The following is a 27,547-nucleotide window of genomic DNA, read 5'->3' as shown; positions in this document are numbered from 1 at the left end:
GAAATCATAACCCCAGATGTCAGGATATAGGAGATAGGGCCTTTGGTAATGAGGTCATGAGGCTGGGCCATCATGAGTGGGATTAGTGCCCTTATAAAAGGAACTCCTATGAGCCTTCTTTCTGGTATGTAGGGACACAATGAGAAGATGGCATAGTCTGCAACCCATAAGAGGGCTCTCCCCAGAACCCACCTACATGGGCACCCTGACCTCAGACTTCCAGCCTCCAGAACTGCGAGAAACAAATTTATGTTGTGTGTGATGCCACCCAATCTGTGGTACTTCGTTAAAACAACCTAAGTTGACTAAGACAGGCTCATATCCAAAATATACAAAGAACTCTTAAAAACCCAACAAGAACTCTTAAAAACTCAACAATGAGAAGACAAACAGATATACTAAAGATCTAAGTAAACTCCTCACCAGAGAAGATGTACAGACGGCAAATAAATACATGAAAAGATGTTCAACAATATCATATGTCATCAGAGAAATGCAGGTTAAAACAACAGAGATAAAAAAAAAAAAAATAAATAAATAAAAAAAAATAAAACAACAGAGATACCAGTGCACCTATTGGGATGTTTGAAATCCAAACATAGACAACACTAAATGTGGACAAGAATATGTAGCAATAGGAACTCTCACTCGTTGCTGGTGGGAATGCAAAATGGTGCAGTCACTTGAAAGACAGTCTGGCAGCTTCTTTAAAAATGAAACAGGGGCGCCTAGCTGGCTTAGTTGGTGGAGTGTGCGACTCTCACTCTCAGGGTTGGGAGTTTGAGCCCACATTGAGTGTAGAGATGACTTAAAAATAAAATCTTTAAAAAGAAAGAAAAAGAAACATTCTTACCATAGAGTCTCTAACTTATGATTGTTTATTTCTTCCTTTAGTCCTGTCAGGTTTGCTGCACACATTTTGCAGTTCTGTTGTGCCTACTCCGTTACAATTATCCTCTCAGCAGTCTGATCTTTATATCATTGTTATGTCCTTCTTGGTCCTTGACTGTTCTTCTCCTCTTAAGTGTACTTTATCTGCTATTAGTATAGCCATTTGTGATCTCTTTTAATTAACGTTTCTAGGGTATGTCTTTTCTCTCCATTTACTTTGAACCTATTGATGTCACTACATGTGAGGTTTCTTATAACCAGCACATAAGGTAATTTTAAAATTCACTCTGCCAAATTCTGTCTTTTAATTGGTGTATTTGCACCATTTACACTTAGTGTACATTTTTACTCTTCCCATAGTTTTTTCTTTTCTGATGTTCCTAATTTTCTTTTATCATTTCCTTTTTGTTTCAGGAACTTCCTCGAGCTATTCTTTTAATTAGGTTCAGCTTGTATCAAATTTTCTTGGTTTCCATTTCCCTGAGAATGTCTTGATTTCAGGTCCTTCCTTGAAGCCTGTCTCTGCTAGATAGGGAGTTCTGGGTCGATAGATCTTGCCTGTCTGTACCTGAGAATTATGCCATGTTCTGCCAGCACTCGTGGTTTCTGAACACAGACCTGCTTTGTTTGATTGTCTTAACTGTGCACGGAGGGTGTGGCTGCACTCTGCTTTTATTTATTTTTATTTTTTAAAGATTTTATTTATTAGCACAAGTGGTGGGGAGAAGCAGAGGGAGAGAGAGAAGCCTAAGCAGCCTCCATGCCCAACACAGGCTCCATCCCATAGCCCTGCGGTCATGCCCTGAGCCTAAATCAACACTTGGGCACTGAATGGACTGAACCACCCAGGCACCCTTCAAACACTTTTTTAGCTCTTTCTCTTTTCCTCCTGGGACTCCTATGATACACACATTAGATCTTTTATTATAGTTCCCTAGGTCACTGAGGCTCTGTTGATGGTGTTTTCTGTCCTCTGTTTTCTCTGTGTTGATCAGATTTGGTCATTTCTGTTGTTCTCCAGGTTTACTGATTCTTCTCTTCATCCACAGTTCCGTGGAACCTGTCCAGTGAGGTTTTCCTTTTGTTTGTTAAGTTTTGCAGTTTATTTATTTATTTTTTAAGATTTATTTATTTACGATAGACATAGAGAGAGGCAGAGACCCAGGAGGAGGGAGAAGCAGGCTCCACGCCCGCAGCCCAATGCGGGACTCTATCCCGCTTCTCCAAGATCGCGCCCTGGGGCAAAGGCAGGCACTAAACCGCCGAGCCACCCAGGGATCCCAGTTTTGCAGTTTAAAATTGTCCATTTACTTCTTTACATCTTCTCTTTCTTTGCTGAGACTTCATTTTCATTTCATTTGTCTCAAGCCTGTTCATCATTGCTCTTGTAAGTGCTTTTATTGTGGCCGCAGTAAGACCCATCAGGTAGTTCCAACATCTGGGTCACCTCAGTGCTCTACTTCCCTGTTTCTTTTCTCATTAAAGTTGAGAATTATCAGGTTCTAGTTGCAACAAGTAATTTTCAGTTGTAGGCTGGACAATTTTGAGAGTTACGTAGCACTGAGTGTTATGTTACTTACGTTTTCTCCGACTACAGGGGAAAGGGAAGCCACCTCACAGAGCCCAGGCTCTGTGCTCTGCCTCCATTCACACCCCCGGGTGGGGAGATGACTTGTTCCCACTGGGCCTCCATTAGCTCCCTGTGGGCTGCCAGGGGTGGAGGTACCGTGTACTCTTCCCCGTGACCCCCAGAGACCCAATGAGAGCAGTGGAGGAAGTGTCAGCTCTCTGCTGGGCCTTCTCTGATGCTGCCCAGCATGAAAAGGGAGACTCGGGTGGGGAGGCAGCTGTTAAAAATTCAAATGACAGTGAAAATCACCCTCCCGTCCCTGCCCAGAGGCAGCCACTGGTAAAATCCTTGAGCTGTTTCTTCTGTATTTTCTCCATATTTTTAAATAGTATGCTCATATTGCTGTTTCTTATGAGTTTCATGTGCTGCCTGTTACTTCTTTCTAAGGCACACAATTTCTCTTACGTTCACCGCTTCTCCACATGCCGTTGTTGTTACCGCCACCCCGTCATTCCCATGTGATAATACCATTTCTTCTCAATTCTTGGTTGCATCACCAGTGCTTACATTACCAGGACTGTGTACCTATTTCTCTCCTGGCCCCAGAAGTTTCACTGCAATCAGAGTTGTGTTTTCTTTTTTCTTTTTTAAGATTTTATTTATTCATGAGAGACACACAGAGAGAGAGAGAGAGGCAGAGATACAGGCAGAGGGAGAAGCAGGCTCCATGCAGGGAGCCTGATGTGGGACTCGATTCCAGGTCTCCAGGATCAGGCCCAAGGCCAAAGGTGGTGCTAAACCACTGAGCCACCCGGGCTACCCCAGGGTTGTGTTTTCACATGACTTTTTCATTCTTAGATGTAGGACCTCTTGGGTTTTTTTCTCTTCCTTGTTTTGTTTCTGTTCTTCATCAGATATGCCAGACAGTGATCGGTATTATTTATGTCCATGGTTTATTTTGTTCTTGTTTCCAGAGCGTTCTCTGCCTGGTTCCAGTCTGGGCTTTCTGAGTCTTTGTATATTTGAGGGTATCTCTGTTCCACACTCATTACTGATTGGTAGCCTGGGAGTACAGAATTTTGAGTTGAAATTTTTTTTCATAATCTGTAAGCCTTGCTTTGTTTTCTCTTAAAAGGTTTATGTCATCCTGATTCTTTTTATGTAGGTTTTTTTTTTTTAAATGATTTTATTTATTTGAGAGAGCTCAAGTGGTGGGGAGAGGCAGAGGGAGAAGCAGACGCCCCAGGTTGCAGGAACCCTGATGCGGGGCTCGGTTCCAGGGCCCTGAGATCATGACATGAGACAAAGGCAGATACATAACTGACTGAGCCTCCCAGGCACTCCTACGTGACTTTATTTAAAAGACATTTTATTTTTAAGTGATTTCTGTACCCCTTGTGGGGGCTGAAACTCACAAACTTGAGATGAAGAGCCATATGTTCTACCCACTGAGCCAGCCAGGGCCCCTATGTGACTTCTTATTTATTTGCTGCTTGTTTATGCTAGGCACCTGGTGAGTTTTAAGCCTCTTGAACTGGTCTTTTAAATTTCGTCTTTTCTCCTATTTTCCATTTCTTTTCTTTTTTTTTTAAGATTTTTTATTTATTTAATAATGAGAGACACAGAGAGAGAGGGGCAGAGACACAGGCAAAGGGAGAAGCAGGCTTCATGCAGGAAGCCTGACATGGGACTTGATCCCGGGTCTCCAGGATCACGACCTGGACTGAAAGCGGTGCTAAACCGCTGAGCCACCCAGGCTGCCCTCCTATTTTCCATTTCTATCTTAATTTTTTCCCCTATGTTTTGACATACTGGTTTTTAGGAAGTGAAAGAATTGCTCTGTACCATTCCACCCTATGTTGCTCTAAAAACCTGTGACAGCGGTCTTGTGTTGTGTGGTCTACCACAGTCCACACCCTGTACTGGAAACAAACTGCTTCCTCTGCTTGGCCCCAGGAGGTGAGCGCCTTGCACGGAGACCACGGATGCCCCAGCTTTGGTCTCCATCCCACACCCATCTCTGTGTTCCCTTCTTCTAGTCCCAGCTCTGAGGAGCTGTCTGTTCCCACTTACATCCCCTGTCTGGCTGGTTAAAAACATTCCTGCCTGGCCTGCCTGCCTGTGAAACCTAAACAGCCACCCCAGCTTACTCATTCTGCTTAGCAGGTGTCTTTCCTATAAGAGCAACACAGTTCAGAGTTTCTTCCCCACCCCCTGCCCCCATATACAGCTCAGTTGAAGAGATAAGTACATGATAATGGTTAAACTTCTGGATGAGAACTGGGTCTGCAGTTTTATATTGAGAGAAAGCTTCTTGTTAAGAGTCCCTGTCTGTTGCAAGGCCCTGGTGATTGTCAGGTGACAGGGTGACTGGCTTATCAGGAAGAGGTGTACTTCGTGCTAGTAAGCTGTTCAGCCACGTAAAGTTCCAGCTAGAGTGCTGCGTTCCCTTACGCATCTGGTCTGAACGGCCTTGGATCACACTTGAATGCCCTAGGAAGGCGATTGTGCAGTGACTGGGGCTGTGGTCAAACCTGTGTTTCTTGTGCTCTGGCATAAAGTACTTCCCTTGAAAGAAGACATAGGCCCTGGCATCACCTCTCATTTATAGGAACCTGGCACGTAAGAGGACTCAGTATGTGTTTAGTGAATTGGAAGAAGACTATTTGATCTTGTAATAATTTTCACTTGACATATTATTGATGGTCTAATTAGTCTGAGAATGCTTCCGATTTCTAAGAAAATCAGCTGTATGGAGAGGTAATATACCATAAACTCTACCCATTCTAGGTACAAGATTCAGTGGTTTTGAGTATATTTACAGACTTGTACAGCTATCCCCAATCTGATTTTAGGACATTTCCATCACCCTAAACAGAAATCTGCCTGTTGGCCCCTACTCCCCATCCTTCCCCTCTCCAGTGCTTCTGTTTCTGCAGGCTTCCCTCCCCTGGACAGCTTACATAATGGGGCTGTGGCACTGGCCTTCCTTTGCTCAGCGTCGCGTTCTCAAAGCTTGTCCCTGTTGCAGTGTCTGTCAGTACTTCATTCCCATTGCCAGATAGTGGTCCCCTATGTGGAGATATAACTTTTTATTCATTCACCAGTGGGTGGACATTTAGATTGTTTCCACTTGGGACTTGTGATAATGCTGCTGTGAACATTGTGTACAAATTCTTGTGTGGACATCTATTATAATTTGCTGTGGGGAGATACTTGGGAGTGGGATTGCCGGGCCACCTGGTCACTCTTGTGTTTAGCATTTCAAGAAACAGCCAGACTTCTGAAGTGGCTGTAGCATTTATATTACTGCTAATGGTTGAGGGGCCGTTAGAAATGACTTGGCTTTAAAAATGGGCTCCTGGGGTGCCCAGGTGGCTCCGTTGGTGACATGTCTGCCTTTGACTCAGGTCATGACCCCATGGTCCTGGGTTCGAGCCCTGCATCAGGCTTCCTGCTGAATAGGGAGTTTGCTTCTTCTTCTGTCCCTGCTCCTGCTGTCTCTCAAATAAGTAAATAAAGTCTTTGTTTAAAAAAATGAGCTCTTCGTGGAAGAATCAGGAATGTTCCTAACGAACTTCAGCGTCAGGCAGAGTTTGGGGCTTGCTCTTTGTTCTTGGTACCAAGAGTCTGGTGAACACAAAGGAGGGCAAAAGTTTCTTCTGGGAGATGCAGGGAAGGCTTCCTGGAGCAGAGGTTGTTTGAGAATTCCAATATGTGGTGTATAGAGGAAGAAAGCATTTCAGCGAAAGGAACCACTGAGAGCAAAGAGAAAGGGGCTTGAGGCTTCTAGGTTTGTTTAGGGAATAGCAAGAGGTCTGGCCGGTGTGGGAGTTAGGGAGAATGTGAAGAGAGAGAGGGAACCAGGACAGGAGCCATTAGGTCCTTAAGGGCCTTCCTGCTGTGTGGTGAGAGATGTGGGCTTTGTTCTGAGCTGGGAGTAGGAGGTGAGGGTTGGTGATGTGTTTTAGGAAGATAACCCTGGTGGCATCACAAGGGGTCCCAGGAGGGAAGTTTAGAGACAGGACCAGCAAGGGGGACGTGGCATTTGGCCCTGGCTGAGGACAGGGTAACAAGAGAAGGTATCCAGGTCAGAGGGGAGAGAAATCTGCTGGAATTCCAGGCTCGTGTGTGGTGGTCCTTGTCTGAGGTGGAGAATCCTGGTGGCTAGTGGGTTTGGACAGGAGGGTGGAGTGGACTTTTCTTAGGGTTATACTTTGATGACGAGTATTTAATTTTAATAAAGTCTAATTTATCAGTTTTTTTTTTTCTTTTAGAAGAAAGTACTTTTCCCACTTCTCACGTTAATTGTATTTTTTAAAAGATTCCATGTTATTTATTTAAGACTTGACCCTCCCTTCTTCTCCAGATATCATTGACCCTGCAATCCTGCGCCCTGGACGCCTAGACAAAACACTCTTTGTGGGTTTGCCACCCCCAGCAGATCGTCTAGCCATCCTGAAAACCATTACAAAAGTAAGTAAAGGAAATGACGTGTTTTTGCGTATGTTTCTCTCATTTTAGATACAAATATCTGTAGCTCTTAAATATTTGCTTGTTTCATGTCTACCAGAGAAAAGGTGAACGATTTTGATAATTGAAGAGACTCTCCATTCTTTCTTATTTGCTTAAAATAAAAGGGATGTTTAGAGTTAAATGCTCAACTGATTTGAGATTTTATTCTAATCACATTTTTGGTTGTTTTATTTTTTTTATTTTTTAAAGATTTTATTTATTTATGAGAGATACAGAGAAAGAGGCAGAGACACAGGCAGAGGAAGCAGGCTCCATGCAGGGAGCCCGACGTGGGATTCAATCCCAGGTCTCCAGGATCACGCCCTGGGCTGATGGTGGCGCTAAACCACTGAGCCACCCAGGCTGCCCTTTTGGTTGTTTTAGATCTTTGTTACTTTAGAGAAATTGCCCTTAAACGCGAAATGGAATAGAAACTTTTGGAGCCAAGAAGGGTATAGATACAGGCCCATTACAAATACTGAGGGAAACTGAGTCTCAACCAGTGTTGTCTGTCCTCCACGTTGGTGTATGCCAACTTTTTAATTTAATTTTATTCATTTATTTGAGAGAGAGTGTGTGAGTTGAGGGGAGGGGCAGAGGGGAAGAGAGAGGGAATCCCAAACAGACTCCTCACTGAGCACAGAGCTTATGCAGTGCTCGATCTCACAACCCTGAGGTGATGACCCAAGCTGAAACTGAGAATACAACACTCAGCCAACTGAGCCACCCAGGCGCCCCTCCTCCCTCTATTTTTTTAAGGAAACTACCCCGAGTGTGAGGCTTGAACTCATAACCCAACAGTGAAGGGTCAACACTCTACTGACCAAGCCGGCTGGGCACCCCTTTTATTTTTATTTATTTATTTTTAATTGAATTATAGTTGTTTTAGTTACAGGTGCCTATTACAAAGATTTGAGATTTATATACATTATTATACAGGTTGGGTACATTACATAAGTTGTATACACAGCGACTCTGGTCCTCATGTGTCTTTTTATAATCTTACCAAGTTCTTACAGTATTGTTTGACTGTATTCCCCATGCTGTACTTTCATCCCTGTAAATTATTTATCTTTTAACTGGAATCCACTTCTGCATCCTCCTGACCTATTTTGCTGCCGCCACCCCCCCCCCCACCCCTAGCTGTCCCCTCTGATGACCTCATTCTCTGTGTTTATGAGCCTGTTTCTGCAAAATGGCTTATGGACATGGAACCTGTAAAGATGGGTGAGGCCAGTCTGATCGTTCTTTTCCCCTTGGTTGGTGACTTGCTTTTACGCTGGTCTCTGAAAAAGCCTGTCTGTGAACCTGAGTACCTGCAGTGAGACCCATCATGGCTCCTCGCTCTGCATTCCTGGCAGTGGTGGCAGTGGTGGCAGCAGTGTCGCATTCTTAGTAGGGAGGAGCTCAGCCTGGTGTTGGGTGCCGTTGTTGTGTGGTGCCGTCCTCCCCTTGCTCCAGAGAAGCTATTCTGTTGTGTCTGGATGCCTCTGCCTCCTGTGCTGGATTTACTTCTCCGCGATCAGCGTCTCTGCTGTCCCCTTGTCTTACATCATTTGTCTTCGAGCTTTAGTTTTTTTACTTTTCTGCTGCCTTCTGTGTGATGAGCCTGCGTCTTCCCTGTTTCTCTCATTTTTCTGTTCTTCCTACCTTGCCTCCCTCCCTCTCCCTGCCATGCTTCTTTCCCTCCTGACAGTTGCCCCCGTCCTCCTCCTGTGCCCTCTCCCACCCTGCTGGACCAGTTCTGCCCCTCACGCATTACAGCCTAGGGCTGCCTGTTTGCTTCTTTGTCCCAGTTCCTATAACCTGGGGCAGGAAGGGGAGCTGAGCTGGCTTGAAGTTCACCCTTATGAGGACACCTGAGCGAGTTCTCTCCTGGAGGATGCCTAATGTGACCTGGACCTGCCCCATCCACCCGTGGACCCTGCTGGATCCTCTCAGTCCTGCTGAAATCTCAGATGGTCTGAGCCTCTCTGAGGAATGCCTTTTCATTCTTCTTCTCTCCAGATGGGAAGAGGAGTGGACGTGCATGGGATTTTGCCCACTTCTTCCCTCCAGGCTGCTTGTCAGGAGTGGAGGCTCACAGACCAGCCATGTCAGAAGTTTCTCTTATCTTTCACTCCTAAGCACTTACAAGGTGCTTCACACCTTCATTTGTTGCCACTAGTAAAAAAATTTTTTTTTAGAGATTTTATTCACTTATTCATGAGAAAGAGAGAGAGAGGCAGAGACACAGGCAGAGGGAGAAGCAGGTTCTATGCAGGGAGCCCGACACGGGACTCCATCCCCGGTCTCCAGGATCAGGCCCCTGGCTGAAGGCGGCGCTAAACCGCTGAGCCACCTGGACTGCCCTCCACTAGTAAATTTTAACCCTTATGTGTTTGTAGCATTCCCTTTCTGAATTGGCAGAGGAATATTCTGGGCCGTCGTGACTTAAAACTACATAGAGCAGTGTCTGCAACTGCCTCCCAAAGGAGGGGCACAACAGCAACCAGCTTTGTGGGTTGAGGCCCCAGTGAGAGCAGTCTAGGAAGACTGCTTGGAGGAAGGTGAAGCCCAGGCTGTGAAGTGAAGCACACTGGACCTGAGGCCGTGTCAGGGGTGCAGTAAAGAGGACATAGGCGTGAAGACTGGATCTGGTTTTCCTTAACAGGACACTGGCCTGACTGTAGAGTCGATGGGCAAGGACAGTGGAGGTGAAACTCTCTGCTCAGGCTGCTGAGTAGATGAGGGTCTGGGAGTAAGGAGATGATGCTGCCAAGGTTCTGGTGCTTAGGCAATACCCAGGTGAGAGTCAGCTCAGAGGCTGGAAGCTCGGGGGAGCCCTCTGGCCCTACCAGCATGTGGTTTCTGGTCAGAAACACGAAGACGCGTGGCTTCAGGGCAGTGCTCTCCACCTAGGGCCGTCTTACTGCCAACAGCCTTCACCCCACCTCCAGGCAATGTCTTGGGGCACTTGTGTGGGGCCCTGGCTGGGGGGTGACAATGCTTGCAAACCAGCTACAGTGCACACAGAACAGCCCTATGACATGAGTCATCAACCCATGGTGTCCGTAGAGCCACAGACAAGTAACCATGCTGTGGTTATGTCTTGTCTTTGTAGCCAGCAGGTTTGGTGACAAGCCCACATTGCATTTCTGCCCCTACCCTGGGCTCTGTCCAGGAACTGTGAGCTTTTGTTTGCTTTGGTTAGAGCATGTGTGTACAAACACAAACACACAAGCATGCTTGAGAGTTGCTTGTGGTTATGATGGCACGATAATCCTTCCACTCTTGCTCTTGGGTTATTACTAATTAAAGGCAGAGCCTGGAGCAGACATCCAGACCTGAGGTATGTGGTGTTCAGGGCCGCCCAGAGTCGGACCCTGGTGATGAAGATCACTGTTTACAACATGTTGTCCTTTGAAGGGTGTGCTTGGCACCACAGGAGTGCCTGACACTACCATCAGCTAGAACCCCCTTGCTGTTCACCGTACTGGCCCTGAAGCCCCCCACCTCAAAGGGTGCCCCAGTGCTGCATTTCTAACTGCTTCCCTACAAGAGTACATAGAATTCACTTTTCATTTTACTTCTTACCACAGGTCAGAAACACAGCCACTTTTCAGTTAAGAATAATTCAATTTTAATTCCTCAGCCTTTATTTCTACTAATTAGAAAATAATGTTGGTACTGAAACTTTTGGAGGTGTCCCATGTAGGCCACTCCCCATACTCCCAGAAAAAGGCACCTTGTTACTTTCCTTCACATTCACATGACGACACATAAGGGGTTATTTATTTTTCTAACAAAATGAATTTCATAAGAATTAGTTTCTGAAATCTAAATTCTAAGAATTATTTTTCTGAAATACTACTTTTAGATAATTCTTCATTTACTACATTCCTTTGCATAGTGAGCTGTCACAAAAGATCTCACTTAAAGGGTGTCCTGTATCTAGAAAGCTGACAGCTGCCCACAGTGTAAGGAAGTCTCCTCTCGGCCTCACACATAGAGTGCTGAGTTGTGATGGGCAGTGTTTTCAACAACGACCTTGTTGTCAGCACAGGAGCCTTCTGGACTGAGCCGGATGCTTCTCTAATGGAAGCCAAGACCTAACTCCAAGCCAGTTCATTGAAACAACTTTGTGAAGAGTGGGAGAAACGCACCCTGAGGGCACACAGGCCACTGAGAGTCAGGCTTGACCCAGTTCGGATGTTGAGAAGTACAGAAGAGTTATCCTTTAGCGGTCCCCCACGAATTTATCCCTTAGTTTGAGGCTTCGATTAAAACGACAGCATGTGGAGTGTGTGCAGGACATGTCCTTATGCTGTGGCTGGTGGTTTCTTATGAATGTTAAAGACATTCAGGGCTTGCGCCTGGTGAGGCAGCCTCTCCCCAACCTGCCACTTGATTCTAGCAACTCAACCAGCCATATCCATCAGGCCTTCCTGTTTCAGGAATAGCCTGAAAAGCCCACGTTTCTGTTATAATAAATCACTGCTATACACTCACTTCGCTGCTATTCCCCACATCCCCACCCCCACTCAGTGTAGCACAAAATTATGTCTGTTTATCTGGAGATCAGATGGATTTTCTTGATTATTATTTTAATTCCAGTTAGTTAATATACAGTGTAATATTAGGTTCAGGTGTACAACATCCTGATTCAGCACTTAACTACATCACCCGGTGCTCATCATGATAAATGCACTCCCCTCTGGTAACTATCCATATGTTCTCTAGAGTTAAGAGTCTGTTTCTTGGTTTCTTTTTTTTCCCCTTTGCTCATTTGTTTTGTTTCTTAAATTCCACATGCGAGTGAAATCATGATAATTTCTTTCTCTGACTTATTTCACTTTGCATAATACCCTCTAGTTTCATCCACATCATTGCCAGTGGCAAGATTTTCTTTCTTTTTATGGCTGTGTAATCTTCCATTGTGTAAAGATGACACCATGTGGTCTTTATTCATTCATCCATCAGTGTACACTTGGGCTGCTTCCATATCTTGGCTATTGTAGATAATGCTGCTGCAAATATTGGGGTGCATGTATTTCTTTGAATTAATATTTTGTGGGGTTTTTTTGGATAAATACCCAGTTAATATGATTGCTGCGTTATAGGATAATTCTATTTTTAACTTCTTGAAGAACCTCCATACTGTTTTCCAGAGTGGCTATACCAGCTTATTCCCACCAACAGTGTAAGAGGGTTCCCCATTTCTCTGCATCCTCACCAACATCCATCGTTTCTTGAGTTGGTGATTTTAGCCATTCTGACAGATGTGAGGTAGTATCTCATTGTGGTTTTGATTTGTGTTTCCCTGATGATCAGTGATGTTGGGCATCTTTTTATGTGTCTGTTGCCCATCTGAATATTGTCTATAGAGAAATGTCTGTTGATGTCTTCTGCCCATTTCTTAATTTGATTATTTGGATTTTGGGTGTTGAGTGGTATCAGTTCTTTGTATATTTTGGATACTAACCTTTTATCAGATTTGTTATTTGCAAATATCTTCTCCCATTTAGTAGTTTGCCTCTTAGTTTTGTTGATCATTTCCTTTCTGTGCGGAAGCTTTTTACTTTGATGAAGTCCCAATAGTGTGTTTTTGCTTTAATTTCCCTTGCCTCAGGAGACAAATCTAAAAAGTTACTATAGCTGATGTCAGAGAAATTACTGCCTGTACACTTTGCAAGGATTTTTATGTTTTCAGGTTTTCACGTTTAGATCTTTAATCTATTTTGAATTGATTGATTTGTGAATATCGAACCACATTTGTACCCTGAGGATAAATCCCAGTTGATTGTTGTGAATGGCTTTTTTGAAGGTACTGTTGAATTCAGTTTGCTTGTATTATATTGAGCATTTTTGCATCCATGTTCATCAGAGATATTGGCCTATAGTTCTCTTTTTTGTGGAGTCTTTATCTGGTTTGGGTATCGGGATCATGCTGGACTCACAGAATGAATTTGGGAACTTTTCCTTCCTCTTAAGGAAGGAAATTTTTTTTTCCTCTTAATATTTTTTGGAACAGATACATACTGGCTTTTTATTACCAAAATAAATGATAAAGATGTAGGAACTTCCCAAAGGTCCATTCAGTTGCAGATTTGAACTTCAGAACTCAGAGTTCCTAATTCCTGGTCCAGTGTTGAAGAACAATACCTGTACCGAGAAGTGGACTTATCATTAAATACACAACTGGCCAGAAACAATAAACAAAACCTCCAGAAAAAGGAAGAGAACATTACTGGTTATATTTCTAGAGTAGTGGTTGCCAGGGCTGGAGGGGGAGGCAGCAGGAGGGCCCGTGGCTCATACATCCAGCCTCCTTTGGGGAAGATGAACTCTAAAGACGGTTGCACAATACCGTGAATGTATTTAATGCTGCTAAACCATACACTTAAAAATGGTTAAACCGATCAATTTTGCTAGGCAAATTTTACCACAAAAAAAAAAGAGAGGAGAGATCATCACTAGAGCCTCAGAAGCTGTACTCCTTCCTTCTAGCCTCAACCTCCAACCCCTGATCCCAGCACCCCCTTGCACCTCATGGCTGACTGTACTGAAACCCTTTAGTTATAAGGACCGGGCAGTCTGGCTATCTAGCTTCAGGCACAGCTGGAGGGAGAAAAGAAGAAAGCAGTGTGATTGTTTGCCTGAGGTCCCTCAGGGTTTATTCCCCACCCCCACACCGCCGCCCCCCACCCCCACGATGCCAATTAAGTGGGAACCGTGGCAACAATTTCTGGAACTTGTGTTGGATGAACATTTGCGTTTTATTGAGGAATAGCCAATGCATGGTTTGTGAAGTGAAATGCCAGCAAGGTGGGGTGGGGGACATACACACAGGACGCTCTGCACCCGCTCTAGTGTCCAGCGCCCGGCCTCTGCTCCGCACACCCACACACTGATGTGTGCCTTGAGGCTTATCACAGGCTCACTCACTTCTTTGCTGTTTCTTCGACTATTTCCTAAGTGATGTCTGCTACAACGGATGGACTGTATGCAGCGTCTGTGTGAGTTATGCATCGAATCAGAAAGCAGAAATTCACAGACCTGCCATCTAACTACGTCATGATTTTAAGTCACTGAAACATCATTATGTGTGTGGTGTGTGCCGGCCAGGCGCCATGGTCAGTGTTGCTGGAATTCTCAGCGCGTCCTGACGTCGGCCCTTTCCGGTGCCCGTCAGTATGTGAGCCACAGGGCAGTGGCAGCAAGGTCTGGAGGGAGTCTAGGACAGCAGTAGTGGCACTCCCTCTGGTTGCAGTCATGGTTCTGCCTGCCTGGCCAGCCAGGGCGGCGATGCTGGGGCTAGGTGCTGCCCGATGTTTGCCGTATTTAATCAGCCAGAGGGAAGGTGTTTGGAAAGCTCGAGGCGGTGCGTTCTGTCCTTGCTGCACAGGTTCCCCAGGCCCCACGGGATCAGTCATTTGCCTTTAGGTTTCTGAGTGTTGGAGTCTGCTTCCTGACCTTGTTTCTTTAGGTTGAAATCTATAGAATCGCACAGCACTGGTCCGATCAGTGGCACTCATTCAGTCAGGCAGTCATCACCACTCATGAAGAACCTATGCTGTGGAAAAGTTCTTGGAAGCCTCAGTGAAAACCGAGTTTTCTCTCTTAGAATGGCACCAGACCCCCCTTGGATGCCGATGTAAACTTGGAAGCCCTTGCTGCTGACCTGCGCTGTGACTGCTACTCGTGAGTACCTGGGTCTCAAGGGCGTCACCTCTCGTGGGCAGAGTGGGGGGACGGCGGTCTCGTGTAGGGGCTTAAATTCTGGATCCCAGAGAGCGCGGGGTGCCTTGTGTTTGGCTCTGTCCTGGCTCCTCCTCAGAGGGGGGATGACCCATTTTGCGGCTCCTGTTCTGACATGCTTTGGCCCTCGGCACATCAACTCCTGTGTTCACTGTTGGCACCCGGCCACCCTGGCCGCTGTGGCTGCTCACATCTTCCAGATGTGAGCAGATGTGTGCAGCACTGAAGAGAATAATCTGTGAGCACTTCACTTTCAGAATGCAGAAGGCTCAGAATGCATTTTTCACAGCATACTGGCTAACACACGCAGCCAGTAGTAGCAGCAGGAAATCTGCCCTTTCTGCCTATACCCCTCTTGTTTGTGTGGTCATGGTTTTTATTACTTGCTTTACATTAAGTAAATGTGTTAACTTTCCCACTTTGGGTACACAGAGCAGAAAATGAAACTCCCATTTCACTAACAGGGAGATGGCAACGGCCCCTCTGGCTTATATGGAAAGCTCTGTGGATTGGTTATTCTCAGTATACTTGGTGCTCATGCTATTTCTTTAGGTCAAAACAAAATGTGTTTTCTGAAGCCAAGCAAGTAAGGCGATGTTTCCTTTTTTCTTTCTTTCTTTTTTTTTTTTTAAGATTTATTTATTTCAGTGAGAGAGAGAGTACAGGGGGTAGGGGGAGAGGGAGCAGACTTCCTGCTGAGCCTGGAGCCTGACCAGGACTTAGGACCCTGAGATCATGACCTGAGCCGAAACCAAGAGTCAGATGCTGAACCACCTGCACCACCTGGGCGCCCCTGGGACATGGTTTTCATGTTCAAGGGATTCAGGACTCTTACTCCATAATTTGAACTTACATCCCCGCAACAGACCTGCTGGGAGCAGTTGGCACTCAGTTATTTCCGGTTCTGATTGAAGAAGTTCATCTCGTCAAGATGGTTGCCCTGGAACCCACGCTGATCATTCTCAGGGAGTGTGGTCAGGATACATCGTTTTATCTTATTTTTTTATATATGGGCATCCAGAGCCACGAGCCTCTTCTCTCATCTGGCTATCTTGGCTCAGGTGCAAAGGTAGGGATTATCTTGATGACATGCTGAGCGCTAGGTGGTAGTGGTGAGCCCCTTCTTCCCTCTAAGGAGAGTGCGTTCCCCCTCACCCTCCACCCCTGTTGGGGCTCAAACTTGTACAATTAAATGAGCTCACTATTAAGGGGGGAGAAGACTTAAGGGAGTAGTTTACAGCTTTGAGTGCTAAAATCCAGAGGCAGTTTAATGCCAGAACTTACCCTGGGCCACATCTTCTGGATTCTGTGGTGTAGGGCACAGGTTTAAAAAGGGATCAGGGTTAACGCTGAGTGATGTACAATTGGAGTTTTAATACTGTGGTCCCCACAATTCAAGAGACCTAGAATTCTCCATTGTTTTCAGCTGCTTATTTATGTTAGGTCAAGGTGTCTCTGCACCTGTGGGAGATGTTTAAATATTAAGGAAAGGGATGAGTACCCAGCATGTACTCGATTATTGCACAGCCTTATAAATCTGACACCTAGCCGCAGAAACATTGCATTCAGCTAATAATTTAAACTCTGTGGGCATTTAATGTTATATATTAAGTGGGTGTCTACATTATACATTAAGTTTAATGTCTAGAAATGAAGTTTTTATCCCCAGGTCCAAATTCTTCTAACGAGCTGCGAGAATTCGTTAAAGATAATGATGTAGTGAAACACTGGTGAACTCAGGAACCATATGACTCATGATGTTATCACACAGAGTAATTGGATGGAGGCTTATTAGCTGTGCTCTTTTAATTCATTTATGACCAGTCCACTCAGTGAGGGCTTGAGTCAGAGCATTAGAGATTCCCTAGCCTGTGCATCCCCCTTTTGAAGCAGATGCCATAAATGAGTCTGATGTAAGCTTACTCCTGGCGGTAGGTAGGTAGCATGTGGATACTCAACACGCTGGCAGCATATAGGCCTTGTGGATGGAGATTTTACCATGAATGTGTACGTTTCTACTGACAGGCCAATTCATTTATTTATTTATTTATTTATTTTTAAATTTTTTTTTTTAATTTTTTTTTATTTATTTATGATAGTCACAGAGAGAGAGAGAGAGGCAGAGACACAGGCAGAGGGAGAAGCAGGCTCCATGCACCGGGAGCCCGATGTGGGACTCGATCCCGGGTCTCCAGGATCGCGCCCTGGGCCAAAGGCAGGCGCCAAACCGCTGCGCCACCCAGGGATCCCTCATTTATTTATTTTTTTAAGATTTATTTATCTACTCATGGGAAACACAGAGAGGCAGAGACACAGGCAGAGGGAGAAGCAGGCTCCCCATGGGGAGCCCAATGCAGGACTTGATCCCAGAACCCCGAGATCACACCCTGAGCCAAAGGCAGACGCCCAACCACTGAGCCACCCAGACATCCCCTGGCCAATTTATTTAGACTTCTTACATGAACCTTAATATCTGCAGCTCTTAGCAGGGGAACACTGATGATTCATTACATTGTTTCTGTTGTAATCACCCTTCTGAAAGCTAGAAATATTTGAAGTAAAAACGATAAGCTCTTTCCTGCTGACCATAACGAGTGGTCAGTTTCTTCCTTGTCTGATTTGTGACTTGAAACTGCTGTCAGACATCTTTCTGTTCTTTGCAGCATTGTAGAATAATTGAGGTTGGTTCTTGTCCTACAGGGGTGCAGACCTTTCTGCTTTGGTTCGGGAAGCTTCCATCTGTGCCCTGAGACAGGAGATGATGAGACCGAAAGGTGGAGGTGACAGAGGTATGGTGCTTTCTGGAGTCTCTCCGTTCCATGTCATTGTCACTCTGGACACCTCACTCCACAGCTGACCCAGACAGTGACCATTCTCTCAAGTCTGTGGCATTAAAGCTGATGTGTTTCTGATGAGGCCATTCCCCCAGGCTTCACCTGGCATAGTATCTGTGGCAGCCAGCTGGTAGCCTGTAGACGCTGTCTGCACATAGACTGTCCTGGCCTCAACCTGTGCTTCCACCCAGAGTTCATGCAGCATGTTTCCAAAAACACAACTTTTTTTTTATTCCCACTGATTTTCTCTGTCTTCTCTCCCTTTTTTCTTTGGCTCACAGGAATCTCAGAGCGACCTTTTGATTACAGTTACAGTGACATCTGTGTCTCTGACTTTTGTCAGCACACATACCTTCTTTAAAGTCCTGTGGTTTTATTGAATTTTAAGATGCAGTTATCTGAACTTTTATTAAAAGCTATTTCAGATTCTTCTTGGAGTATATAAGTGATCAGTCACTAAATCCTACTCCTCAAACCAGTATTATGCTATATGTTAACTAACTAGAATTTAAATAAAAATTTGGAGAGGAAAAAAAAAAGATTAAAAGATTTTTTTAAACAAAATTTAAAAATTCCTTTTAGAAGTAGGTGTTATAATTCACAAAATTAGAATATCTTGTAAGAAACTTCATGTAAGGGCAGCCCTGGTGGCTCAGCAGTTTAGCACCTGCCTTCGGCCCGGGGCGTGATCCTGGGGACCCAGGATCGAGTCCCACATCGGGTATCCCCGCAGGGAGCCTGCTTCTCCCTCTGCCTGTGTCTCTGCCTCTCTCTTCTCTCTCTCTCTGTGTGTCTCTCATGAATGAATTTAAAAGAATCTTTAAGAAAAAAAGAAACTTCATGTAAGTGTGCTGCCTGAGAGCAGAGTCTGATGGCATTTTGGGATTTGTCACTGAAAATTTGCAGACCTCTCTACACATACTGGCTGCTCCTAACGTCTGTTTGGATATTTTATAATCATGCAGCAAGTTCTGACACCCGTGCTCTCCTGGAGTTTGCATTTCTAGTTACCTGTCCTCTAGGGACTTTGCATTGACGTCTTCCTCTCCAAAATCAGTAGCACTATTCACCTTCCACTTGACATGTTCAGCTGTACATTTTCTTTTTAGGTAAACGTGGTATCCTAATATCTGTGTAGATCACTATTTTCATTGTCGTTGTGTAAATTGTCATATGAACATTCTAAAGAAGCCTTGTTCAACATGTAGTTATTTGATTTCCATTACTTCTATCATGGCACAGCCTTCTAAAGTAGTAGGGCCCCATCTGATGCAGGGTTGCAACATTATCTCTGTATATAACATATGTTATGAAATAACTCTGTAATATCTGATAGTGCATATGTACTCTTAAATAACTGGAATATTATTATTTTCCACTCCCAGTTAAATTATTTGGATTATCTTAGAAAGGAACAATTCTGGCTCTTCATTAAACATTACCATTAAATTAAGGTGTAAACAGTGCAAAGAGGGGCCTTCAGAGGATGTCTGTTTGAGAGTGCTAAGCCTCTTTGGGGTGCCCTGCATTAAAACCTGGTGAGCAGAGGGTCAGGAAATGGAGATGCTCTAAGATGAACAAGTTCTGGGAATCAGATGTTTAGGACAACTACAATTAACAGTATGTATTATATACTTGAAAGATGTGGGATGCCTGGGTGGCTCAGTGGTTGAGTACCCTGCTTTTGGCCCAGGGCGTTAATCCTGGGACTCCACACACCAGGCTCCCTGCATGAAGCTTGCTTCTCCCTCTGCCTGTGTCTCTGCCTCTCTCTGTCTCTCATGAATAAATAAATAAAATCTTTACGAAAAAAAAGAAGATTTTAAAAGGGTAGATCTTAAAAGTTATTACACACAAAAAAACTAATCATGTGAGGGATGGAGGTGCTAAACTAATATTTGTGGTGATCCCATTACACCACATATGTGTCTGAAATTGTCATAGTTAAAGCCTTAGACTTACATATGTTATATGTCAGTGACATCTCAGTAAACGGTGGGGGTTATGAAGACATGGATTTTCTCCTTTTAAAGGGTAATAATCTCTCTAATTAAAGATGAACAAAAATTTGTCCCCAAATAAACTGTTTTGATTGCTGGAGGGGAAAAATGACACTAAAATGGACACTGATGTAAATAAAACTTAAGCATATTTTGAAATTAACTCTGGTCAGATGTGTAAATTAAATGAAAATGAAAAAAAATCCAAAAGCTCTGATGAGCACAGCGGATCAGGCTTGCCTACTACCCTTCTGAAACCTCCATGCTACCTCACCCACCTGGAAGGGTCGGGAGAAGCTTGGAGCCAGTGACGTTTGGCGTGCTGCACTCAGGGGCATTTGTGATTTGCTCCACAGGTGAACTCAAGGTCGGTCAGAAACACTTTGAAGAAGCTTTCAAGAAAGTGAAATCCTCTATATCAAAAAAGGTAAGAAATGCTCTTAACGTGTATGGAGAAGAGAGATTGGAATCGAGATCAATGGATATGAATTTATGGAAACAAGGAAAATAACTGCCTTTGGGGGAGTGATCCTGAGAGATTATAGGTTTACGTGTTTCTTAAAAGACTGAAGCTGCAGAGGGCAGCCCTGGTGGCGCAGTGGTTTAGTGCTGCAGGGTGTGATCCTGGAGACCCGGGATCAAGTCCCGCGTCAGGCTCCTTGCATGGAGCCTGCTTCTCCCTCTGCCTGTGTCTCTGCCTCTCTCTCTCTCTCTCTCTCTCTCTGTGTCTCTCATGAATAAATAAATAAAATATTAAATAAAAAAAAAAAAAAGACTGAAGCCGCAGGGAGGGTGTGTGTCTTTTCCACCGTCTTGGGAATTTTAATCTGTCTGGTCCACATGTCCCTTGACCTGCTCCACCCTTCATGACGTGACGTCTCTTATCTACCTGGAGCCAGGCGCCCCCAGCACCAGGGACTTGTCCACGTGTCTCAGGCGGGTACAGATGTCCTCACTGCAAGGTCAGAAAAGGGTCAGTTACATGGCCCACTGTTCTTTACATAAAGCACCAGACCTTGTGTGTCCGCTTCTTACCACAAGGAGGTATTCTGTTTGTAGTGTGAGGATGGCTGCTGCGACAGTTGGCAGCAATGCACCTGGCCCTAAGAAACACCTGACTCGAGTCCTTCCCTGATGAAGCTTGCTCACTTGGATGTCTTGTTTCAGGGCTCCTGGAAATGTAATGTACCTTAGCCAAGAGAACTTGCTTCCTGCTGGGCTAACCCTTCCTTGAAATCATTAGCCCTTTATTACCCCAGGCCTAGAATTTTTCACAATAATTACTGATAAAAACAAAACAAAACAAAACTCTGAGTCAGAGTCCAAGCAGTTCTGTGAGGCGGGCTGCCCTGTTTGGTGTCTCAAAGTTTGCTCTGAACCTTCTAAGTGAGGTGACAACCTTACTGCTTATTTTTTGTAAAGATTTTATTTTGGGGCACCTGGGTGGTTCAGTTGGTGGGGCATCTGCCTTCAGCTCAAGTCATGATCTGAGAGTCCTAGGATCGAGTCCCATACCCCAAGTCAAGCTCCCTGCTCCATGGGGAATCTGCTTCTCCCTCTCTCTCTGCTCCTCGCCCTGCCATGCTCTCACTCTCACACACAAACATGCTCTCTCTCAAATAAAATATTTTTTTAAGATTTTTTTTAAAGATTTTATTTATTTATTCATGAGAGACACAAGAGAGAGAGCCAGAGACATAGGCATAGGGAGAAGCAGGCTCCTTGCAGGGAACCCAGTGCAGGACTCGATCCTTGGACCGCAGGATCACGCCCTGAGCTGAAGGCAGACACTCAACCCTGAGCCACCCAGGCATCCCAAAAAGATTTTATATTTAAGATATCTCTACACCTCTGAGGCTTGAACTCCCAACCCCAAGACCAAGAGTCATATGTTCTACCAACTGAGCCAGGCACTCTCCCCCCTTAACCACTTTTCACCACAATAACTAGTGGATTGATTTGGGTTGGCAGTGGTATCTTTTAGGCACATAACTGACTTCTTTGGCTAGAGAGGAGAGTCTGCTACACCCAGAGCCCGTTCTCCACCATAGCTGGACACAGTGGTCTGCCTTCGCCTCTCAGGTGATTTTGTATCCCAGAGGAAATGTGTTTGATCTACTGAGCATCTTCAAATAAAAACCAGCCTTATTAGTTAAAATAAAATCAGGAAGACTTTTACAGTGACTATTACTGGTGCTCCTCGTTTTGACCAAGACGCTAGTGATGTAAATGTCCTCCCAAAAGTTTCGTCATTAAGAACATTGTTTTAGTGGAAATTATCCCTCACCTGCAGCCCAATTCCAAGGCTCGTCAGGAATTAGGACATGTGGACGTGGCTTGTCCTCTAGTGTCACTGTTTTACACTGTGTGCAAGCACAGTTGTGTAATTTCTTACGAGGGAAGCTGGCACTGCAGTCAGGATCTAGAACTTTCTGTCCCTTCAGAAGTTCCTTGTGCCCCCTCTGTGGCTGCCACAGATACACAGGAGACCATGGGTCTGGCTCATCCTCGGGCTCCAACTCTGCCCATCTGAGGACTTGATACCAGTGGAAGCGCACGCTGTGCATTCCCTGCATCTGGCTGCTTTGCTCAGTGGAAGGCTTCTGGGATTCATTCCTGTTTTGCATTTGCTCCTTTTCCTGCAGAGCAGTCTTCCAGGGTAAGAATATCCCACAGCTTCCTAGCTTTTCATCTGTTGGGGGACACGTGGGATTTCCAGTGTGTGGCTTTCGTGAATAAAGGTCCTTTGAGCATGTTAATGTGTGAGCACAAGCTTTCACTTGTGTGTAAATAGCCAGGGAGATGCCACCAGGTCTCGAGATTCCTCTGTAGAAGCGGCTGAGCCCCCAGTGTCACGGTCCTTTACACCAGCGTCCAACGGGATGTGAACCAGCGCCCTGTGCAGTGTGTGCATCTCCAAACGTGTTTTCACATGCTTGTTGGCCATGTGGTTCCTTGTGTCCTGTCCTGCTTTGCTCTTAAAAACTTGTGTTGTTTTTCTTACACAAATTCTTAGCTTATTCTGGAGTAAAGGCTTTTACTCCACGTGGAGGTGATTAGGAAGTGGCACATGGAGGATATTTTCTCCAAATCTGCTTCTTACCTTTCTGTTGTCTAATGCCACTGTCTAGAGAGCAGCCGCTTTTAATCTAGACGAAGGCCTGTGCACTCTGCCCTAAGAAATCTTGGCCATTTCAAGTTCGCAAAGATTCTGTCCTTTGCTTTTTTTCTAGACGTGTAATAGTTTTAGCTTTTACATGTAGGCCTGTGATCCATCTCCAAATAACATTTCAGTTTGATGGGGGAGGTAGGGATCATGATTACATGTTTCCAAGGCTGCCTCCCTGCTCCAACTCTGTTGAAAAGACTTTTACACCGTACCCTCTGTTTGAGAACCGCTTGGTCATAAATGTGTCAGTTTCCATTCTCCTGCGATGGTCTTGGCATCTGTCTTCATTATTATAGATTCAAAGTCTTGGGATTCCGAGTAGTATAAGTTCTCCAAATTTGTCCTCTTTTTCCCCCCTCCCAAATTTTTTTTTAATTTTAGGCCCCTTGCTTCTCCATATAAAGTTTATAATCACTTTATTGATTCCTACAAGAGAAGCCTGCTGGGATCTGAGTCCATAGGCAGTTGTGAGAGCAGAGCTTACGAATAGTGAGTTTTTCAGCTCATGAACTTTGTATATCTATCCATTTAGGTTCATTTAATTTCTCTTAAATAAATTTATTAATGTTTTAATTCATTTCACTTATTAGAGCCCCTGATTGACTCAGTAATGTGAGTTTTCAGTGTAAATATCTTACCCGTCTTTCACCAAATTTATTACCAAATAATTTTTATTTTTTGTTATTTATGGATTTTTTAACATTTTTTAAGGATTTATTTATTTATTTAAGAGAGAGAGCACAAACAGGGGGAGGGGCAGAGAGACAGGGAGAAGCAGACTCCCCACTGAGCAGGGAGCCCGATGAGGGACTCGGTCCCGGGACCTTGAGATCATGACCTGAGCTGAAGGCCGATGCTTCACCGACAAAGCCCACCCAGGTGCCCCTTCTTTCTGCTTTTAATATTGGGGCTCTTTTAGTTGTAAATGACAGATACCTAATCCCCAACTCAGGTGAACAGGGAAACAGGGCTGGTTGGTCCACAGAACAAGGATCTCTAGAGCACAGCTAGCTGCAGAACCTCATTGCTTCGTTTCCTAGGGGCAGGTGGGTACCTGCAGGCCCAGACCACCACCCCCACTCCCCAGCAGAGAACTCCCCACCAACTCTGGCAAGGGAGTCTTGGGGAAGGCTGGGGTCGGCCCAGCCCTGGTTAGGATCCTGTGCTAGAACAGTGTGGCCAGTTAGGAAATTGGATGCTTGGCCAGGCTGGTGGCAAGGGGCCATGGAGTTTTATAAAGCTGACAACTTAAAGCCTCAAAAGAAAACCTGTAAGTAAGATGCTGGTACTCGAGTTGACTCACTTGTTAGTGGCAGGGTTGGGGTTTTGAGTCTTTTTTTCATGCTGCAAGAGAATCATTAGATTTTGTTTGGCATGAAAGGAACACCTGCCACACTTCAGCCTTTCAGACCAACTTACAGAAACAGCTGTCGCTTTGAATTGAGTAAACACGGAGTTACTGATAGATGTCATGTAAGGCAATGGAAGAAAGCCATGCAGGTCCTGTCCCACGGTCTGCAGAGCTGGCTTCCTGATTTCTCACATACTCAGCATGGCTTCAGTGTACCACTCTGTCCCCTGACCCAGTAAGCCTTGGTAACTGGTTGAGGGTGGGAGGTGTGGACAGTGAGCAGACACTCTCTCCATTCTGTCCTCACTGCCTCCTTGGCTCCCACTGTGGTGGGGCCAGGCCCTTTGGCTCTACCTGGAGATCCCTGCCCATCCTAAGTGCTGGCGAGTGGCCACGTCCTCTTTGGTCCCAGGAGGCCCTAATAGGCAAGCAGTCTGCCCGACAAATAAGCCTGGGCCCACCGCCAGCAGCTTCTCAGAATTCAGAGATGTGCATCCCGGCTGCGTCATCCCTCCAGGTCTCCTGCCGGTGCAGGAGCGTGCGGTTTCCCTGCGCTCCAGGGCCCTGAGGCCAGCTTAGCTATTAGCAAGCATTGAGATCTCAAGATAATGTTCCCAGATATTTATTATCTCCCCTCATAGTCTTTTTGATCTGCTTACTCTGGCATTTTTCCACTTCTGGAAGGAAACCTCACTCAGTCAGATTTGTTTTCTTTCCTCCTCTATTAAAGCCACCCCAGAGCCACCCTCCTGTTTGTGCACTCACCCGCAGCATGGTTTTTACACCCACTGCCAATGGCTTTTCAATTCTCTTCTCCACACTCAGGAGTAGATGGTTCATTTCCCTGATTATTTCCGCTACACGGACATTCACAAGAGAAAAACTTCTCAAGTCAGAGTTCACCTGTTTCCCGCTTGCTATGTTTTAATGGGTTACTTAAGATCCAACTCTAAATGTTCATCCAGTACCTGCTGTACATGTGCCAGGCACGGTGCTGGACTCAAAAATCACAGGAGACGGAGCCCTGTACATAGAACATGTATTCATCTGGTCACTCAGTCCCGTCAGTGTCAGTACAGGATTCACATGTAGCTTTTGCTTAAAAGGGATGACTGATTTTATTAAAAACCTATCTGAACCTGGGCAGCCCAGGTGGCTCAGCGGTTTAGTGCTGCCTTCAGCCCAGGGCGTGATCCTGGAGACCCGGGATTGAGTCCCACGTCAGGCTTCCTGCATGGAGCCTGCTTCTCCCTCTGCCTGTGTCTCTGCCTCTCTCTCTCTCTGTGTCTCTCATAAATAAAAAATAAAATCTTTTTAAAAAATCTGTCTGAACCTATCATGCCAGACATGGTGGAAATTTCTTCTCTTGGAACATCCTGTGGAAGGCTATATGCGTGTCCTAGTGAGACAGTACTAGTATATTCTTCTTAGTATTTCTGGTGCCTTAAATCTTTATACTTTAAATATTTGATTTCTGAAAACTTAGCAAATAAGAAACTACAAGTTCCCTTTTGGAAATAGGCATAATATGAATTTTGAATAAATAAGAAATCAGATGACCAAGCTGATTATTAATTTATTTGATCTCTTAAAAATAAGGCATAACATCAAGGTGAAGGCTGCACTTTCTTTGGCTCCTTAACTGTCCCTAAAGAAGCAATTATGTATGAAACTAGCGACAGCTGTTTGTAGGGAGAGGCTGGCTGGCTGAGGGGCCTTTTATCCTCTTTGAATTTCACACGATGTGAATATCTTACCTATTCAAAAAAATTCAATACTGAGGGGTGCCCAGTTGGCTCAATCAGTGGTGCACACAGCTCTTGATCTCAAGGCTGTGGGTTCAAACTCTACAATGGCTGTAGAAATTACTTTAAAAGTGTGAAAATTAAAAGAAAATAAATCTTGAAAAAACTGTCATTTAAAAGTTCTGGAAAAAAAAATAAAAAATAAAAAAATAAAAGTTCTGGAGACCAAAATAGTGATAATAGTTAACTCTGGAAATGAGGATTAATTTTTTACTGTTGATCTGTATTTTTTATTATTTCTACAATAAATCTTGTTTTATCATTTAAAAAGTTATTTTACTATAAAAAAGGAATTGTTTGGGGACACCTGGGGGGCTCAGTGGGTTCAGCATCTGCCTTCGACTCAGGTCATGATCTCGGGTTCCTGGGATCGTGTCCTGCATTGGGCTCCCTGCTCAGCAGGGAGTCTGCTTCTCCCTCGCCTCTGCCCCTTCCCCTGCTCATGCATGCGCGCGCGCTCTCTCTCTCTCTCTCTGCCAAATAAATCAGTCTTTAAAGAAAGAAAGAAAAAGAATTGCTTTAACCTGGTTATAAGTCAAGCATGCCTAAAATCTCTTCACTATATATTATTGAGTACTGATACTGATATACAGAGGGACCCTTTTATCCTATTTCAGAGTTAATTCAGCATTTCACTAATGCCTACTTTATGTTCACCTTTGAAACTGTTAGAGGTACTTGAAAAAATCACTGAAACAAGTACTACATAGATTTTTTTTTTTTTTTCAAATCCATCTTTCAAACCGGAGGTAAGCATTAAGTACAGTCCAGGAAATGGTTTTCCTTTGTGAACGGAAGATCTGCCCTGGCCTCTGTGTCAGGGTTCTGACTAGTTCCGAAGAGAGAACATCCGTTCTGCCTTTATCTGACTCAGGATTGTCCTCAGAATAAAAGATAATGGTCTTAAAGTCCCTTCTAAACTCTGCACAGACCTCCTGTATGCGGAGGAGCCCATCATGACTGCTTCTGGTCACGCAGCTGCATTTCTGCGAACATCTGAACGGCCTTCTCCACATCTGCTGGGAGTCTGGAACATCACTGTTCAAAATAATTTAAATGACTATACTCTATGGCCTTTTAATCTTTCTTTTATTTTGGGGGCTAAAAACGGGGTGGGTGGCTGAAAGTTCATATGGAAAACCCAGCGAACTAGAGCAGCAGGAGAACTATAAAGAGAACAGGCTGGGGGTGGGGCCTAAAAGCACTGATACAGTTTTCAAAAGCCTCAATAGTTAAAACATTGTGGGGTGCCTGGGTGGGTCAGTGGTTGAGTGTCTGCCTTCAGTTCAGGTTGTAATTCTGGGATTGAGTCCTGCATCGGGCTCCCCCCGGGGAGCCTGCTTCTCCCTCTGCTTTTGTTCCTTTCTCTGTGCCTCTCATGAATAAATAAATAAAATATTTTTTAAATATTAAAACATTGTGATAGTGGAATGTGAATTGACCCTGATACATGTATTTTTTTTGTTTTTTAGATTTTATTTACCTATTTGAAAGACCATGGAATGGGGGGCAGGGTACAGAGGCAGAGGAAGAAGCAGACTCCCCTCTGCACAGAGAACCTGATTTAGGACTCAATCCCAGGATCCATGACCTGAGCCAAAGGCAGATGTTGAACCCACTGAGCCACCCAGGTGCCCCATTAATATGTAATTTCTATAAACACTACATAATG

At 44.7% G+C, this 27,547-nt stretch overlaps 1 protein-coding gene across 6 annotated transcripts in view; it reads left to right on the top strand.

The window, feature by feature from the left end:
* NVL (nuclear VCP like) overlaps positions 1–27,547 on the top strand; it is an 82,019-nt gene that overhangs the window by 53,688 nt on the left and 784 nt on the right. For 3 of the 6 annotated variants that reach the window (XM_072732656.1, XM_072732660.1, XM_072732658.1), the window contains 4 exons: positions 6,831–6,937; positions 14,583–14,659; positions 17,417–17,505; positions 19,907–19,977. In XM_072732656.1, the coding sequence (XP_072588757.1) occupies positions 6,831–6,937; positions 14,583–14,659; positions 17,417–17,505; positions 19,907–19,977 (344 nt within the window). The remainder of the gene's footprint in view (positions 1–6,830; positions 6,938–14,582; positions 14,660–17,416; positions 17,506–19,906; positions 19,978–27,547) is intronic. The other 3 variants (XR_011996303.1, XR_011996304.1, XM_072732659.1) reach the window with 2 other exon arrangements.

This window comes from Vulpes vulpes, chromosome 13 (assembly GCF_048418805.1).
Source record: "Vulpes vulpes isolate BD-2025 chromosome 13, VulVul3, whole genome shotgun sequence".
Lineage (NCBI taxonomy): Eukaryota > Metazoa > Chordata > Mammalia > Carnivora > Canidae > Vulpes > Vulpes vulpes.
This window is presented reverse-complemented; position numbering and strand designations above follow the sequence as displayed.